The sequence below is a fragment of the Amborella trichopoda genome, chromosome 6, assembly GCF_054954075.1.
Source record: "Amborella trichopoda isolate Santa Cruz 75 chromosome 6, AtrichopodaSantaCruz75HAP2 v2.0, whole genome shotgun sequence".
Classification (NCBI taxonomy): Eukaryota; Viridiplantae; Streptophyta; class Magnoliopsida; order Amborellales; family Amborellaceae; genus Amborella; species Amborella trichopoda.
In genome coordinates this window covers 47,589,949-47,604,716 of record NC_142341.1, presented here as the reverse complement: position 1 = coordinate 47,604,716, position 14,768 = coordinate 47,589,949, and the positions used below count along the sequence as shown (strand labels likewise).

The following is a 14,768-nucleotide window of genomic DNA, read 5'->3' as shown; positions in this document are numbered from 1 at the left end:
TACCAACTTTAACGGGTTGCAGATTTTGAAGGATGGGCTTTCGGCTTTGCATGTTCCATATGCATATGGTTTCACAATTATTCTCCTGACTGTTCTTGTTAAAGCTGCCACATTTCCGTTGACAAAGAAACAGGTCTGTTAACTATAAACTGAACCGTTATGCTTTATGTATTTACATTTTTAGTCTAAGATGGTCTAGATAGAATGCTGGAGCTTATCCACCAACAGATATCTCTTCTTGCTCTTGACTCAAGAAACATATAGAAATATGAGACAGAAAGATTACTGATGTTAGTGTTTCGATATTTTTCCCATAAATATATCACTATTCTGTTTCTCTACCCTTTATGATATGACCGAAGATTTTTCTTTTGGGTTTTTTTTTTTGGTTTGTTGTTATGCATGTAGCAGTCCAATATTGAAATTTTACGCATTAGTGTGGGTAGTCCTATTCAATATAATATTTAGGACTTCCCTTCATGCATGTGTCTGTGTGCATATATATATATATATGTGTGTGTGTGTGTGTTCACCAGTGTCTATGTTGCATTTTATGTTGTTCAACACCTTGGATTACTCTCACCTTTACATTTATACTTTCCCTTGGGGAAGTGTGCTATAGTTTAATGGACAAATTTTGTTGAGAATTTCCTTCAATGATAGTATTCTCACAAATGAATCACATGCTTCCTTTATGATATATGATTTTTTGGTTTTTTTTTTGGGAATATACTTTTGCTCACAAATATTTTTAGAAGGAAAACACACCTTTTGGAATTCCCTATAATACTCACATGCAGATTAGAGCTATTAGCTCCATGAGACTTTCCTACAAACAAATATGCATTGATGCATATGGATGCATGTGTGACACTCATAGGAGCATTCTTCTGCAATTCATAATCCCATATGCAGTTCCCACCTCAATATAATATACAGGAGTGGTGGTCAATTGGAGAGACTAGCGAATGTGCATTTGATAAGCCATTGTGGTCTCATTAAAGTAAGGTCATGACAAGACTATACACTGCTATCCTTGCAAAGAGCTGCATGGATATAATGACATTTGGAGCCCTGGATCATTGGTGAATATGTATTTTTCACATGCTAGTAATTGTCTCTTGTAGATTACCCTTTCCGTACAAAACTGCTAGAGATAATTGATTATTGTTGGGATAATTCACAGGAGTTGCCCTTGAGGAGTTAATAACAGTATCTATATTACATAACTGTACAGAGTCAAAGTGTATAAATTTAGTCTCTCTAGCGATACGACATGTGGCATGGGCCCTTTGAATCTGGTATTCAAGAACATGCATAGGGTTAGTTTGGACAGAACACTTGAAGTATCTCTCCATCTCTCTGCCGCTCTTATGCAAAACAGTAAAAATTTAAGTTTGGTCCCCTCCACTTACTTCGAGTAAGCCCCATTTATCTGTCCCATCACATGAAAATGGCCCTTTGCATCGGGGTCTATTGGAGGCACTTGTTTTGGTATTTTTAAAGGATATATGGATGGGTGGAGGGATAAACAATGGCATTGGAAACTGTATCTGAAGGCAGGAGAAGGTTATTCTATTCCAGTGATTCCATTAAGAATAACTGATTTGGGGTCCCTAAACAATAATCAAACAACACTTGCATGCATATAAAAAGTATTTATTATAGCATCCATTGTACATAAATATTATGGATTTATATTGGACAAACTGGTGGTCTATTTCTTGATTGATAGTTTAGTGGCTTGGAAGGTTTGATGATTGATGGGATACAGTTATGTTTGCTTCATGGAATTCACGCATCTTTGATGCAGAAAAAGAACATCGAATGATTCTATTTTTAATAAGAATATTCGAAGCTACCTTGCCATGTTGGATTTGTTTACTTCACTTCTCTTTCTTTAGGAGCCAGATGAAGTTGCATGGGACTTTAGTGGTTGGCCAATTTCCATCATATTTATAGTTTATCACGGAGATAACAGATTTTATCAGTATATTCTCTTGTAATTTGAAATATATTTCATTATGGTTGTTCTCTACTATTACTCCCGTGAACATAAATTTTAGACTTCTACCCATTAATTGTTTACATTTTGAGTTTTCTTTTTATTCCTTTCGCAGTGTAAATCTAGCTGGTATTGTCCATTTGTGCATCGCTTTCTTTTTACCCACCTGAGTTATGCATCATGATGTTCCCCACATAGGTTGAATCTACATTGGCCATGCGGACTTTGCAACCTCAAGTAAAGGCTATTCAGCAGCGCTACAAGGGTGACCAGGTTAGTAAGTTTGAATTTGATACTTCTCTAGCGTACTACCCAATCAATTATGTCTAAATTCTTGATAATGTATGGGGTATCAAAAATGTAAATCTTATAGGGCAAGTTTATAATGAGACCATTTACCTTTGGTACAAGGTGGCCACAATTAATCTTGACCATTGGATGTGAAACTGAGTGGCTGCATTTATTTCATTGACCAAGCTCAAAGTTCAAAAGAAATTTTCTCAAACTTTGTGACACACCCAAGCTATCAGATTTCACATCGAATGGTTATAAGTAATTGTGGCCTCCTTGTACCGAAGGTAAATGGTCTCATTGTATACAATCTCAATATTATATATATATATATATATATATATATATATATATATATGTATATACATATTGATTGGTAGATCGTAATATTTAATTTTTACTTTCACAATGCTGCTTTAATGAGTGCTTTTATTTTTAATGTTATTGCTCTTCTTATTATTTCTACTACCTCTGCTGCTATTGCTACTGTTTCTAATGCTGCTGCTTCCGCTGTTGCTGTTGTTACGACCACTACTATTGCATTACCGTTACTACTGTTACTGCTACTGCTACTACCACTATTGTGACTTCTGTTGCTTCTGCTACTTTTCGTGAATACCAAAGTTTATATATTTTTTTTCTTGTATTTAAGTTCTTAAATTCTTAATTGCCGTTTCCCTTATTAAGGGCAATATTTTGCTTTACTATTTTTATTATTATATGAGGACTTAAGTGGGGCATGTGGGTCATGATGACATCACTGTGGCCCCTCTGTCTTATTCCCTTCTCAATAGAACTGTCCCTCTCTCTCTCATCCTTCTTTTCTTTCTAGACCCTAATCTTCCTAACTCTTCTTCATCTCTTATCTACTAAATTGTTGTATTTTCACGTTCGTATCTGAGCAGGAGACTTTGGGATTTTTTTCAAAATCTTAATGATGTGATTTGATTGTACAAGGGTCCTCATCAACTGTACGGTCAGAAACCCTAAGTTAAAAAAGTGATCATTATCATCATCACCAGAGCATTTTCCCAAATTATTTGGGGTTAGCTATACGATTCTTGATCTTCCATTTTGTTCTATTAAGGGCTATACCCTCAGTGAGGCCATAAGTCCCCATATCTTTTCTCACTACTTTCAACCATGTCCTTTTGGGCCTACCCTTTGCCTTTTTTGAGCCTTTCACTTAAACTAACTCTCACCTCTTAACAAGTGACGTATTGGGTCTATGCTGCACATGGCTAGCCCAATTTCATGGTTGCTTTCTCTTGGTGGTGAGTTTATGATGTTGGATTGGTAACCGTTAGATTTGTTTGGGATGATTTGGTGTTTTAGAATTTGTTGTTGGCTGTGAGACTCATTTTATCAAGATCCATTGTATGGATGCTCTTGGACCTCTATGTGGAGTGAAGTTGGGTGACTGGTTGTGTTAATCAACTTGAGTCTAGTGGCTGTATAGTGGCTGATTGTGTTAATCAACTAGACTCAACTTGAGTCTAGTGGCTGGTTGTGTTAATCAACAAGTATTTTCTGGTGTGCGCAAGCTGTATAGTGGTTGATATATGTCTATTATTAGTGATACAGAGCACTCTTCTACTACATCTAATGCCCTGGGTGAAACCTGTCATATGGGTATCCATGGAGATAACCCTAGACTGCAGATTATGATTGTGAAACTTCATGGGACAAATTATTTAGAATAGTCGGAGTCTGCTAAAATGTCCATTTGTGAAAGTTGGGAAGTTGCATATATATATATATATATATATATATATATATCAATGGCAAAATTATTGAACCTGAAGAAGCGGATCCCTCACATGAGCACTGGGAGACTAAGAATCTGACCTTAATTTCTTGGTTACACTTGATGCAACCTTTGATTAATAGGAGTTTCCTTTTCCTTTGGACTATGAGTAGAGATTTGGATCATTGATTCTGGAGCTTCAGATTATATGATTGGTATGTCTCCCTTGTTTTCCTCTTGTTCTCTTTGTTCTGATAAAGACGAAGTTATGATTGTTGATGGATCTTTTTTTTCAGCTTTGCTACAAACTTGAGGTCTGTTAGTAGCATTACCAGAAGTCTAAATTGTAGTAGAACTTTTTTCCCTTCCTACTATGTTTTTTAAGAACTAGATACAAGGGAGACGATTGGCGATGGTCATGAAGTTGCTGCTCTCTACATTCTAGAATTTCCTCCTACTGCTCTACAAGCTCTTCAATCCAGCATTAGTGTTAATAAAGATCCGGTTTTGCAGTGGCATCCCTAACTTGGTCATTTGTCTTTCTAGAAACCGAAATTTTTATTTCCTAACTTGTTTAGTTTGACTAATTTGTTAGAGCTTCAATGTGAAACCTGCAAACTTCGAAAACATTGTAGAAATGTTTTTTTACCCAGGAATTATAAAAGTACTTGTCCTTTTGCTATTGTCAATTCTGACACTGACACACATCTACCTCATGTGACTTCTATTTGGATATTGGTATTTTGTTTCTTTTGTGGATGATTACTCTCAGTGCGCATGAATCTATCTAATGAAAACCAAGATGATCTACACTCAGTTTGATACTAAAATTAAGGTGCTTAGATCTGATCAAGGTGGGGAGTACTGCATTTGTGAGTTGCTATCCTATTTGGAAGAACATGGAGTAGATCAATAGACCATCAAAATTATGCTTATCACCTCACAACGAAACGGGGTGGATGAAAGAACGAATAGACACACCTCTTGGAAGTTAGTCGTGCTCTTTTCTTGGGTAGGAATGTACCCAAGAAGTACTAGTTAGAAGCCATGATCACTGCATCCTATATTATCAATCGATGCCTTCTTGTGATTTAGATTACAAATCTTCCTATAAACTTTTTCGTCGTGATTGTGCACTGTTTAGTGCTCCTGCTAAAGTATTTGGTTGTGTTTGCTTCACTCATGCTCTTGGTCCGCATTGTACAAAGTTGGACCCCAAATCAGTAAATGTATTTTTCTTGGTCATTCATGCACTCGAAAAGGTTAAAAATGTAATAATCCAGTGTCAAGGAAGAAACTTGTTATGTATGATGTAACTTTCTTTGAGTCCACTCCTTTTTTGCGTACCTTTTTTCTGGAGGAGCACTGTGTGGAAGAGATGTCGCTTGTTCCTGTTCCTACCCCATTTTTCCTAATTTTGGAGTCTTGGGGAGTGAGAGGCAATCTTATGATGTTGAAAAGAAGGAATTAAAAGTTTATACTTAAAAGCCTATACTCGACATAAACAAAAAGAAGTGGAGACCATCATAGTTGGTATGCCTTCAAGTCAATTTAAAAACATACCTCTGATTTAGGTAATCCCACTATTTCTTAGTGTGATGATTTGGATCTTCCCATTACTGTACGAAAAGGCAGATATAGCTGCACTGCTTACCCAATTTGCAATTTTGTTTCTTATGAATCGTCCCCTTCTTATAGTGCTTTTGTATCCTATTTCTCGTTTGTTTATTGAGGGGGCTGTTACTTGGTGTGATGGTAAAAGGCTCGGGTAGCCAGCGCAAGAGCGTGAGTTTGAATCCCGAGAGCGGCCACTATGTGCATAAGCCAAAGGTTAGGACTGTTTCCAGCCCACCCCTCCTGGGACCCTGCTTAGGCGGGGGACCAGCACTGGGTTACGACCCTTTTCTCTTATGTTTCTATTCCTTCCAGTGTTACGAAAGCTTTAGCTCCCCCCAAGTGGAAAGATGTTACTATAAAGCACAAGGCTGATAAATACAAGGCGTGATTAGTTGCCAAGGGGTTCATTTAGACTTATGGAATATAATACTAGGAGATATTTGCCCCTGTGGCTAAGATAAACTCCATTCGGGTCCCTATGTCTCTAACAACCACTATGAGCTGGTTGTTCCACGAATTTGATGTCAAGAATGCATTTCTTCATGAGGAGTTACAGGAAGAAGTGTACACGGTACCTCCACCTGGATTTCGGGCTCTTGGATGTTAGGAAAATGTTTATAGACCGAGAAGGGCCTTCTATGGACTAAAGTAGTCTTCTCGAGCTTGGTTTGAAGGTGTAGTGGTGTTCTTCAAAGAATAGGCTATACTTGGGTCCATGCTGGCCGTACCTTATTTATCAAACAAACTAGGACCTTAATTATATGTCAGGATGACATTATTGTAACAAATAATTGTCCTAAGGAAGTTCAGTAACTTAAGTTTTGTGGCAAGAAAATTTGAAATCAAAGATCTAGGTCCATTGAAGTATTTTCTTGGAATAAAGGTGGCCAGGTCTTAGAGAAGAATCTTTTCTCTCAAAGGAAGTTATACTAGACCTCTTAAAAGAGACAAAAAAGCTTAGGGCTAAACCAATTGACACTCTTATTGAGCAAAATCACAAACTTAACAACCAAAGGGGTGGAGCTCTTAAAGATGTGGGCATGTAATGAAGATTAGTGGGCAGGCTGATATATCTATCACTTCACATCCAGAAAGTGCATATGCTATGAGCGTGATTAGTCAGTTTATGACTACTCCACGAACTATCCATCTTGAGGAACACTTGACTACTCCACTAAACTATAAGGCATACTTTAGAGGAACATTTTTGTGGGCATTTGTTACAGGTTTTAAGAAATTATTTTTCATTGAGATGACTGGCTAGGTGTCTCGATCTCGCCTTCCGGATCTAGATGATCTGGCGGCACGTATCTTGGGGTTTAGCGAACCTGAGATTTGAGATCGCTCTCTCAGAACCTTGCTCAGGAGCAAGGGCAGGTATACCAATTGATGAGAGGAATTTAAGGTAGGTTTGGGACTTACTCGAGCTGGCTCGCAGGGCGCCCTCTTAGATCAAGAAGAAAGCCCCCCAGCTGCTTTAGCTGGTTCGGAATCGCCTCCCTTGACTTGCAATCCTCTTGTTTTCTGCACAACACTTCTATGGTTAATTGGCGAGACAAGCGGGTCGAAGAGACTCACCCTTGTCTTAGTGCATCGCATGCTTATATGAGGGAGTGATGAAACGGAAGGTCTCCAATAAAGAGAGAAAGGAGAAGAAGACTTGACAAAGGGGTGAGGCTAGCATGACGGCCGGAAAGCTACTGACTCGGAGTGGTAGCAAGACGGGCATGGTTCTCAAGACCAGCACGGCGTTAATACTGCTCTAAACCGAGACCGATATGGCGGCGCTAGACTAAGTCTACCCTCAATCAAGTAAGGGGAGAAAAGAATGAGGAGACGGAAAGAGAGCGAAAATGAAGAAAGTGAGACGGTGGATAGGATAGGGTCCCGACGGCGCTAGGCGTTGCCACCCATGACCGTGGAGTAGCAATGTCACGGCCCTGGAACGGCGTTAGACACTACTGCTCACGGCTAGAGGGTGAGTAGAGGACTACGGACGACGCTAGACATCGACGTTGGCAACATAAGAAGGTAATGCGCCCTTGAGCGAGTGGCGATAGCTTCTCATGGAGCGCGCGGTGATAGCTATTTGCGAAGCACGGGGCGATAGTTTTCATGAGGCGCACAGCGGCAGGCGTGGGACGCAAGGGGAACGGCGGTGAGCACCGAACGTGCGGAGAAAGCTCGCGGATGACGATGGGCACCGAGTCCACGAAGGAAGCTCGCGGACGGTAATAGGTGTTGCCGAGCCCTTTAGCGGGCAGCGATAGGTATCGTTGTTTGTGATAGGGCGCACCAGGGGAAGACCCCTACAGCTGGCAACGAATTTTGCCGTCTGGGCTCTTCACTGAGATGTCGAAGCTACGTCTGCAGATGATTATGAGCAGCGCCATCTGTAGGCCTCACTGGGAGAGAGAGACAGACGAACATAAGGAGAAGAAGACTCGCGCATGGCACTGCGATCACCATGCGCGACCTGTGAAATCACGGGAGAGGCATGCACGACACTGCCACTGCCGCACATGGCCTCCACGAGGAACTCAGGTAGAGAAAAGGAAGAAGAAAGAGAGGAAGAGAAAGAAGAAGAAGAAAGAGAAGAAAAGAAAAAGGAGAGAGAAGATCTACCTCAAGCTTAGGGGTATCGATCAAAAGTTTCTCTCACCTTGCTCTCTCTCTCTCCAAATGTGACCCAACAATGGTAAGAATGAGAAACTGTATTAAGTAAAAACTCTCTTTTGTGAGGGATTGAATCCTCTGCTGCGTACAATGATGGTACGTATATATAGAATTTGCCCCAAACATGGGTGGATGATTAAAAGTAACCCTAATTGTTGGAAATTAAGATTAAATCGAATTAAAAGAAATTAGAAAATAGGGTGCAAAATGACATATTTGCCCCTTTCTAACAAATTGTGGAATTCATGAACGGTCCCTGTGTTGCCTTAAAACTTGCGTGATCTTGCATGGATGATTTGGGGTTCTTCTGATGTCAGGTTGATTGAAAGATGATTGTTTTCTTGTTGGGCTCAGCATAACGATCGATTTGATACCAACTTCGAGCAATGGATTGTGTTTTTAGTGCACGATCATGTGACTTGAAATTTGAATGAATCTTGAAAATTCGGATCAATTGTGTGCTCATTCCTTGATTTTTTCTATGATTTCTTCGTTGTAGTACACTAAGCATGCTATCACGATCGCGGGGCAACAAACGCAGCTCGATTCCGTGTTCGGATGAAGATTTTGCAACTTGGAATTTTGGCCAGAATCTAGAATTCCGGCAACGGGATTTGTAGTGGCTTCATCGGCTTCGTTTGCGGAATCCGACCGTTCATCATGTATGGGGTTCAAGTCAGAGATGGCCCGAGACCATACGCACGCGATGGAATTGGTCTCACGTCGATCAGGCTTGCAAGTGGCGTGATTTGGCCACTCGAGAGAGGCACAACACTACTGAATTTCCTGCACTTTTTTCACGGATCAGCAACTTCTCTCTAGCTTTTCTTCTCGCTTGGGTATCGTCAAGGGGCATCCACATATCGAATCGCTCGTCTTGATGCGAGGAACACACTCACCAAATTTGAGCGCGATCCGACTTGAGACGGGTGAGATATGAGTGTTGAAAGTCACTGCTCGTGACTGTCCCTTCACTCTTTTGCCTATAACTTCTTCCTGGAGTGTCTGTTCAAGCTGAAATTAACCCTTAGGGGTTGTCAACCGTGCCGGATCCAATGGTGGTCGTCCTACAGCAAATTGAGACACCAAAAAATGTAGCTCTAGTTATAAGGTCCATTTCAGGGTGCTAGAGGCTGATTTTGCCAGAACTGTTTCTTAGTCTGCACTACCTCAGACATGTTGGAATGCGACGAAACTTGGCAGGAGACTTTTGAGAGGTCTTATGAAGATCTTGGCCAGTTCTGGGGCTATTATGAGACTGTCGGAATTTCCACTGTTTGCTAGGCTTTTATTGAGTGGGGGCCTCATGATGATAAAAAATATTTTCCAACAGTATGCCCCGCCGAATGTTGTGCTTCGTGAGAATCGAGAAGTGCAATCATTTGGGAAGTTTGAGGAATCTTGTCGAAGTCCTCACCCTCAAGGGACTATTTGTGATTCTGAAGCATAAGGCCTTTGTAGGGACCTCCTTGGACAGATCAGGTGTGAGGGATCTTGTCGAAGTCCTCACCCTCGATGGACTATTTACGATTCTGAAGTGTGAGGCCTTTGTAGGGACCTCCTCAGACAACCAGGCCTAAGTGGAGTCCAAGTGCTAAGAACTTTTTGGTTGGCATTGTTCGCTGCTACACCAGGTTTGCTTTTGATGCTGATGGTATCTCTGTAGGTCCCGCTCAACGGGGTCCAGTCGGGGGCTTCTGACTTATCCCGAAAGTCTGGTCCCATGTAGGCTAGGGGATTTGGCGAGGAATACCCTGAAGCTTGTGGCAGGTTAGACCCTGGATTCGTTAGTTTCTTGCCTTCGTGATGGTCTTTAGCATTTCAGAGGGATCTTTTGGTCATCATCCTCACCCTTAAGGACTCTTGTTGTTGTTGATGTAGAAAAGTGGGAGATCTTATGCGGCTCTCACTCCCTGATGAACTAATTTGTGTTGTTGATTGGATGCTGGCATTTGAGGACTTTAGGTAGCCCTCATCAAATTGGATTGTAATTGTTTGAAAATTGGATGTCAGCTGAGACTGTGGTCGTGCATCAACCCGTTTTGTTGGTCCAAGCGTCCTTTCGCAGGTTTTCACTTGAACAAGGGAAGTGGCGCCGTGAAGACAGTTTTCACCAACTTCTTTTGTTTTCGGGCTCTTTTACCCATGACCTTGAGTCATGTCTACCTTTCTCATCCGTTTTTGCTCACGATGCCCTTTGGAGGTTTTCACCGCGACTGGATTTTGTTTTCCACGAAACTCTCTTACTCATGGTTTCGTGACCATGCCCGTTTTCTATGAAGGCATGTTTTTAGGGTCGTGCCTTCAAGACCTGTTCGAAGCCTTTTAACGTCATGCGGCAAGGACGTGCACTATAGTTTAAGGTCATACAGCTGGACCGTAGTGGTGATGAATGGCAATGTGTAGAGGCCATGGAGTGAGTATGGTAGTAGTTTCGACTCATGTTGGAGAAATGGCACGAGGCTACCTATGAAGGGAGAATGGTGGGTGAAGAATGATGACCCCGAGTATGGGTGGCGAGATGGCTCGACGTTTTGTGAGCATGAGTGAGATTCACTCGGGAATGATGAAAGATGGTAATGATGAATAGACTCACTGAAAAGGTAATGAAGGTGGTGCGCGCACACGAATGGGTCGGTTAGGGAAGAAGTGCGTGAAGATGCACGTAAAAGGGGTATGTGTGTATGTGGAGGCGTCTTTAAGGTCTTGCCTCCTGGACCTTTGCGAAGCAATTTAATCTCATGCGGTCAGGATGTGCACTATGGTTTAAGATCATATAGCTTGAACCGTGGTTATGCAGTTTAAAGTCATGCAACTAGGACCATGTAGTTTAAGGTCATGCAACTAGACCTTCGCTATAGTTTAAGGTCATATAGTTTGGACCGTGATTGTGCAGTTTAAGGTCATGCAATGCGGATCATGGCTGTGCAGTTTAAGGTCATGCAATGTGGACCATGGCTGTGCTGTTTAAGGTCATGCAATGCGGACTATGGCTGTGCAGTTTAAGGTCATGCAGTGCGGACCATGGCTGTGCAGTTTAAGGTCATGCAATGCGGACTATGGCTGTGCAGTTAAGGTCATGCAGTGCGGACTATGGCTGTGTAGTTTAAGGTCATGCAATGCGGACCGTGACTGTGCAGTTTAAGGTCATGCAGCACGGACCGTGGCTGTGCAGTTTAAGGTCCTGCAGCACAGACCGTGAAGTGGTGAAGGCATACGACTCCATGGGGAACATGGTCGTCACCGGTGACTGGACTCCTTGAGGAGTGAGACTGTGATGCAGGGAATGAACTTCCTGAAGAGGCAGGACAATGGTCTAGAGGGGAGTGTTGCGGCATGATCGCAACCCTAAGTGTTGGATGGCGGGCATTATGCTTAGATGGTGTGTGCCGTCGTTAGGTATTTGTTGAAGAGTGCGGTCGTTAAATTCTTGACGAAGGGCGCGATGACAGCCTCTGAGTGAAGGTGCGCGGCGATGGCCCTTGACGAAGGCGTGCAGCGATAGCCCTTTAACGAAGGCGTGCAACGACAGCCTCTGGGCGAAGGCACACGACGATGACTTCTTATGTGGCGCGCAACGATAGCTTCTGGGCGAAGGCGCGCGGCAATGGCCCTTGACGAAGCACACGGCGATAGCCCCCAGGCGAAGGCTTGCGGCGATAGTCCTTTTGGGCCTCAGGCTTGACATGCCTCGACCTGGTCTTATTGCCATCAAAGGCTGGGGACTGGAGCGTCATTTCAACTTTGTCAAGGGCAGTTTGCGGTACTGCTTTGTATAAAAGGGGAAAATACACCCTTTTACTGTTTTATCGAAGGTGAAACAATAGAAGAGATTTTTAGAGAGATAGAGCCAGAGCTTTTGAGAAGGGATTTTTGGCGAGAGCTTCCCGGCTAAAGCTTGCAGAGGCAGGCTATTAGGAACTTTTCTAGCGAGCTTCAGGGGGTCGCAAGTCCTTGCAGCATGATTGCGAACATCGCTAGGGAGTGTCAAGGATTCTGAGCGAGAAACAAGGTTTCTTAGGGCCTTAGCGAGATTTTGCAGTGGTGCTTTTGTCGGGGCTTGAGTGTTTCTCCGGTGGTTCCGCGGTTGACGGGAGGTTGCAGAGAGTTTAGAGGGCTTTGTCAATCCTGTGGCTATTGGAGGAGAAGGAGTAACAGCAGTGGGCTTACCGGGCACTCAGTGGAATTCCGGTGAGTTTGTGGCGAATCGTTGAAGTGTAGAAGCAGGGAGAAGGGAGATCCGCAGGGTCTCAGGGAAATTTTTTGGGGATTCTAGTGGTTTCCGCCAATTTTGGTAACAAGTGAAAGGCAGGGAAAGGCTTTTCGGTGAACAGAAGTGAGTTCCCGGTGAAAAGGGGAAATGCCGGTGGGAACCTGAAGGGTTGTAGGGTCGTAATGGTCTAGAGACGAAGGGTCGTGGGACGGCGATCGGTCGCCCTCCGAACGCGCGGTGACAAGCCATATCGCGAGTGTCAGGCGGTGTGTCCGTAATTCGAGAAACGCAGTACTCGCACGTGCGAGGCAAACAACTGAAGCGCGAGCGTTTTTGATAGTCCCTTGGTTGTGGGAGGGCGATAGCCTTGACCAGCGCCGTCAGTGACTTGTGATTGTGCACAGACGGTGGTTGGAAACATTCTCTTTAACGGATGTCTTCTCGGCAGCCAACCAGGACCTCAAAATCTTCCCAAATGCCGGTCCTTTCGAAAAAGGTTTTTGAGGACGAAAATAAGGGAGAGTTGGTGGTAATTGAACCTAACGAAGCACATCCCTCATCTCAACCTCTTGTTGCTAGGAGTGGTGGTGCACCACTGCCTTCGCAGGGTGATACTGGTCCATGCGACTTGATAGTAATAGGCAACAGGGTGATTTCCGTTGCAAACTTGAGAGAGGGACTTATGTTTCCGACCTGAAGGGAACTTATCATAGGTGCAGCTTTTGTAGTCGGGGCAAGTTGTTCATCCTTTCATTTGGCGCACCCGCGGTGGTTTTGCCATATCACAGGCCAAGATGCCTTTCCCTGTATAGGTTATCAGACTCAATCGCCGTAATATCTCCAAGGACAGTGGGCGTGACCTTCTCGGAGCCACTTATCAATTTTTCAGCCAAGCTTCTTTCTTCGAGTTGATCGCGTTCCCACTTTTGTGAAGAGGCTGATGGGCAACCTCATAGACTTCAATGTTCCTTGCGCAGACTTGTTCATGACGAAAGTGACTGAACTAGCTCAACAGGCTAGGGCAGTTTTGGATTTAGAAGAATCAGGTTCGATTGAGAAATACCCCTCTGTCAAGCCCCTACTTAGATTCTTCCCTGAGCCTTTGATTGTTACACATGCTGCGGCGGCGCACCTGTGTAATCTTAAACCAACTTGCTTATGCGACAGTTTATTCACTCGGATTTTGAGAGCGTGCCTTTAGAGGTTCCTTCAATATCTAAAGAAATCGCATGTTTTGAAAACGAAGATGACATGGCGATTCTTGAGCAGAACATCAATGATTTGGAAGGCTTACTTGCTACTACCGATGAGGTAGGAAGGGACCCGTTTTCACCTCAACTATTACGAGGAGAATACCCCCCCTTGGTAAGAAAGTTTGCCCTCCTCCAAGCGGCAGCTATGAAGGACGACATCAAGTGGACACAACAGGGCTATTACAGACTCAGTCTTGAGGCTTGAGTGAACACTCTCGTTTATAACTTCTTTGTCAACAAATTCTTTGGTATTGATAATGCTGGCCATTGTATGAATTTTTGGATTGATGAATGCAATGTCACTCTTTTTCTTAGAGTGTTGTGCGACTCTTTTATTCTTCCTTCTCTTTCTGTTTTACTGCTTTCACCCCTTGTTAGTGTGAGACGAAAAAGAATATCCCACCCCTTGCTTTGCCTAATGGCAGTTTGTTGTGGCTTCAATGACCTCGAATGGGGGAGCAACTGCTTCCTCACCCCTAAGTGTTTGATTGGACAGGGGCTCATAATTCATGGTTCTCATGATTTGAAGAGCCTGTTCGCTGTAAATACTCTAGTCTAGGGGAGCTTTGGCTACGATTCGAGGTACATTGGTTTTGAGCTCGTCATAGGTCTTAGTCTTAGGGACAAACCCCTTTAAGTGCTTTGAAGCGATGCGCATGACCTCCAATTGACTCTGGAGGTTAGGAACCTCTCTTCTCAGCTCTGCCATGGGGTCTTGTTCCTGAGAGCCATAGGGATGACTCTTGTCTGCCTGTACTTCTTCGACAACCCCTGAGAAGTGTAAGACCTTCTTTTGGCTGCTGAGAATCCTCTTGTTCAAGGAGAATGGAACTTGGAGCACCTTCCTTGGTGGTTGGTATGCCAGTTCTACCTCTAGGGCTTCCTCAAGCTCAGGAGTTGCTTCTAGCTCGCCATTTTGCTTTGACGAATTGGCTGTAGAGGGGGAAGGTTCGTCTTTGGGAGAGG

The 14,768-nt window shown here is 43.2% G+C and overlaps 1 protein-coding gene across 3 annotated transcripts in view; it reads left to right on the top strand.

Annotated features, from left to right (window-relative positions):
- Positions 1–14,768, top strand: part of LOC18441966 (ALBINO3-like protein 1, chloroplastic) — a 53,106-nt gene that overhangs the window by 9,844 nt on the left and 28,494 nt on the right. For all 3 annotated transcript variants that reach the window (XR_016056967.1, XM_088868884.1, XM_006852190.4), the window contains exons 2-3: positions 23–133; positions 2,204–2,278. Coding sequence is in view for 1 of the 3 variants with exons in the window: in XM_006852190.4 (XP_006852252.2) it covers positions 2,222–2,278 (57 nt within the window). In the remaining 2 variants the exon portion in view is untranslated. The remainder of the gene's footprint in view (positions 1–22; positions 134–2,203; positions 2,279–14,768) is intronic.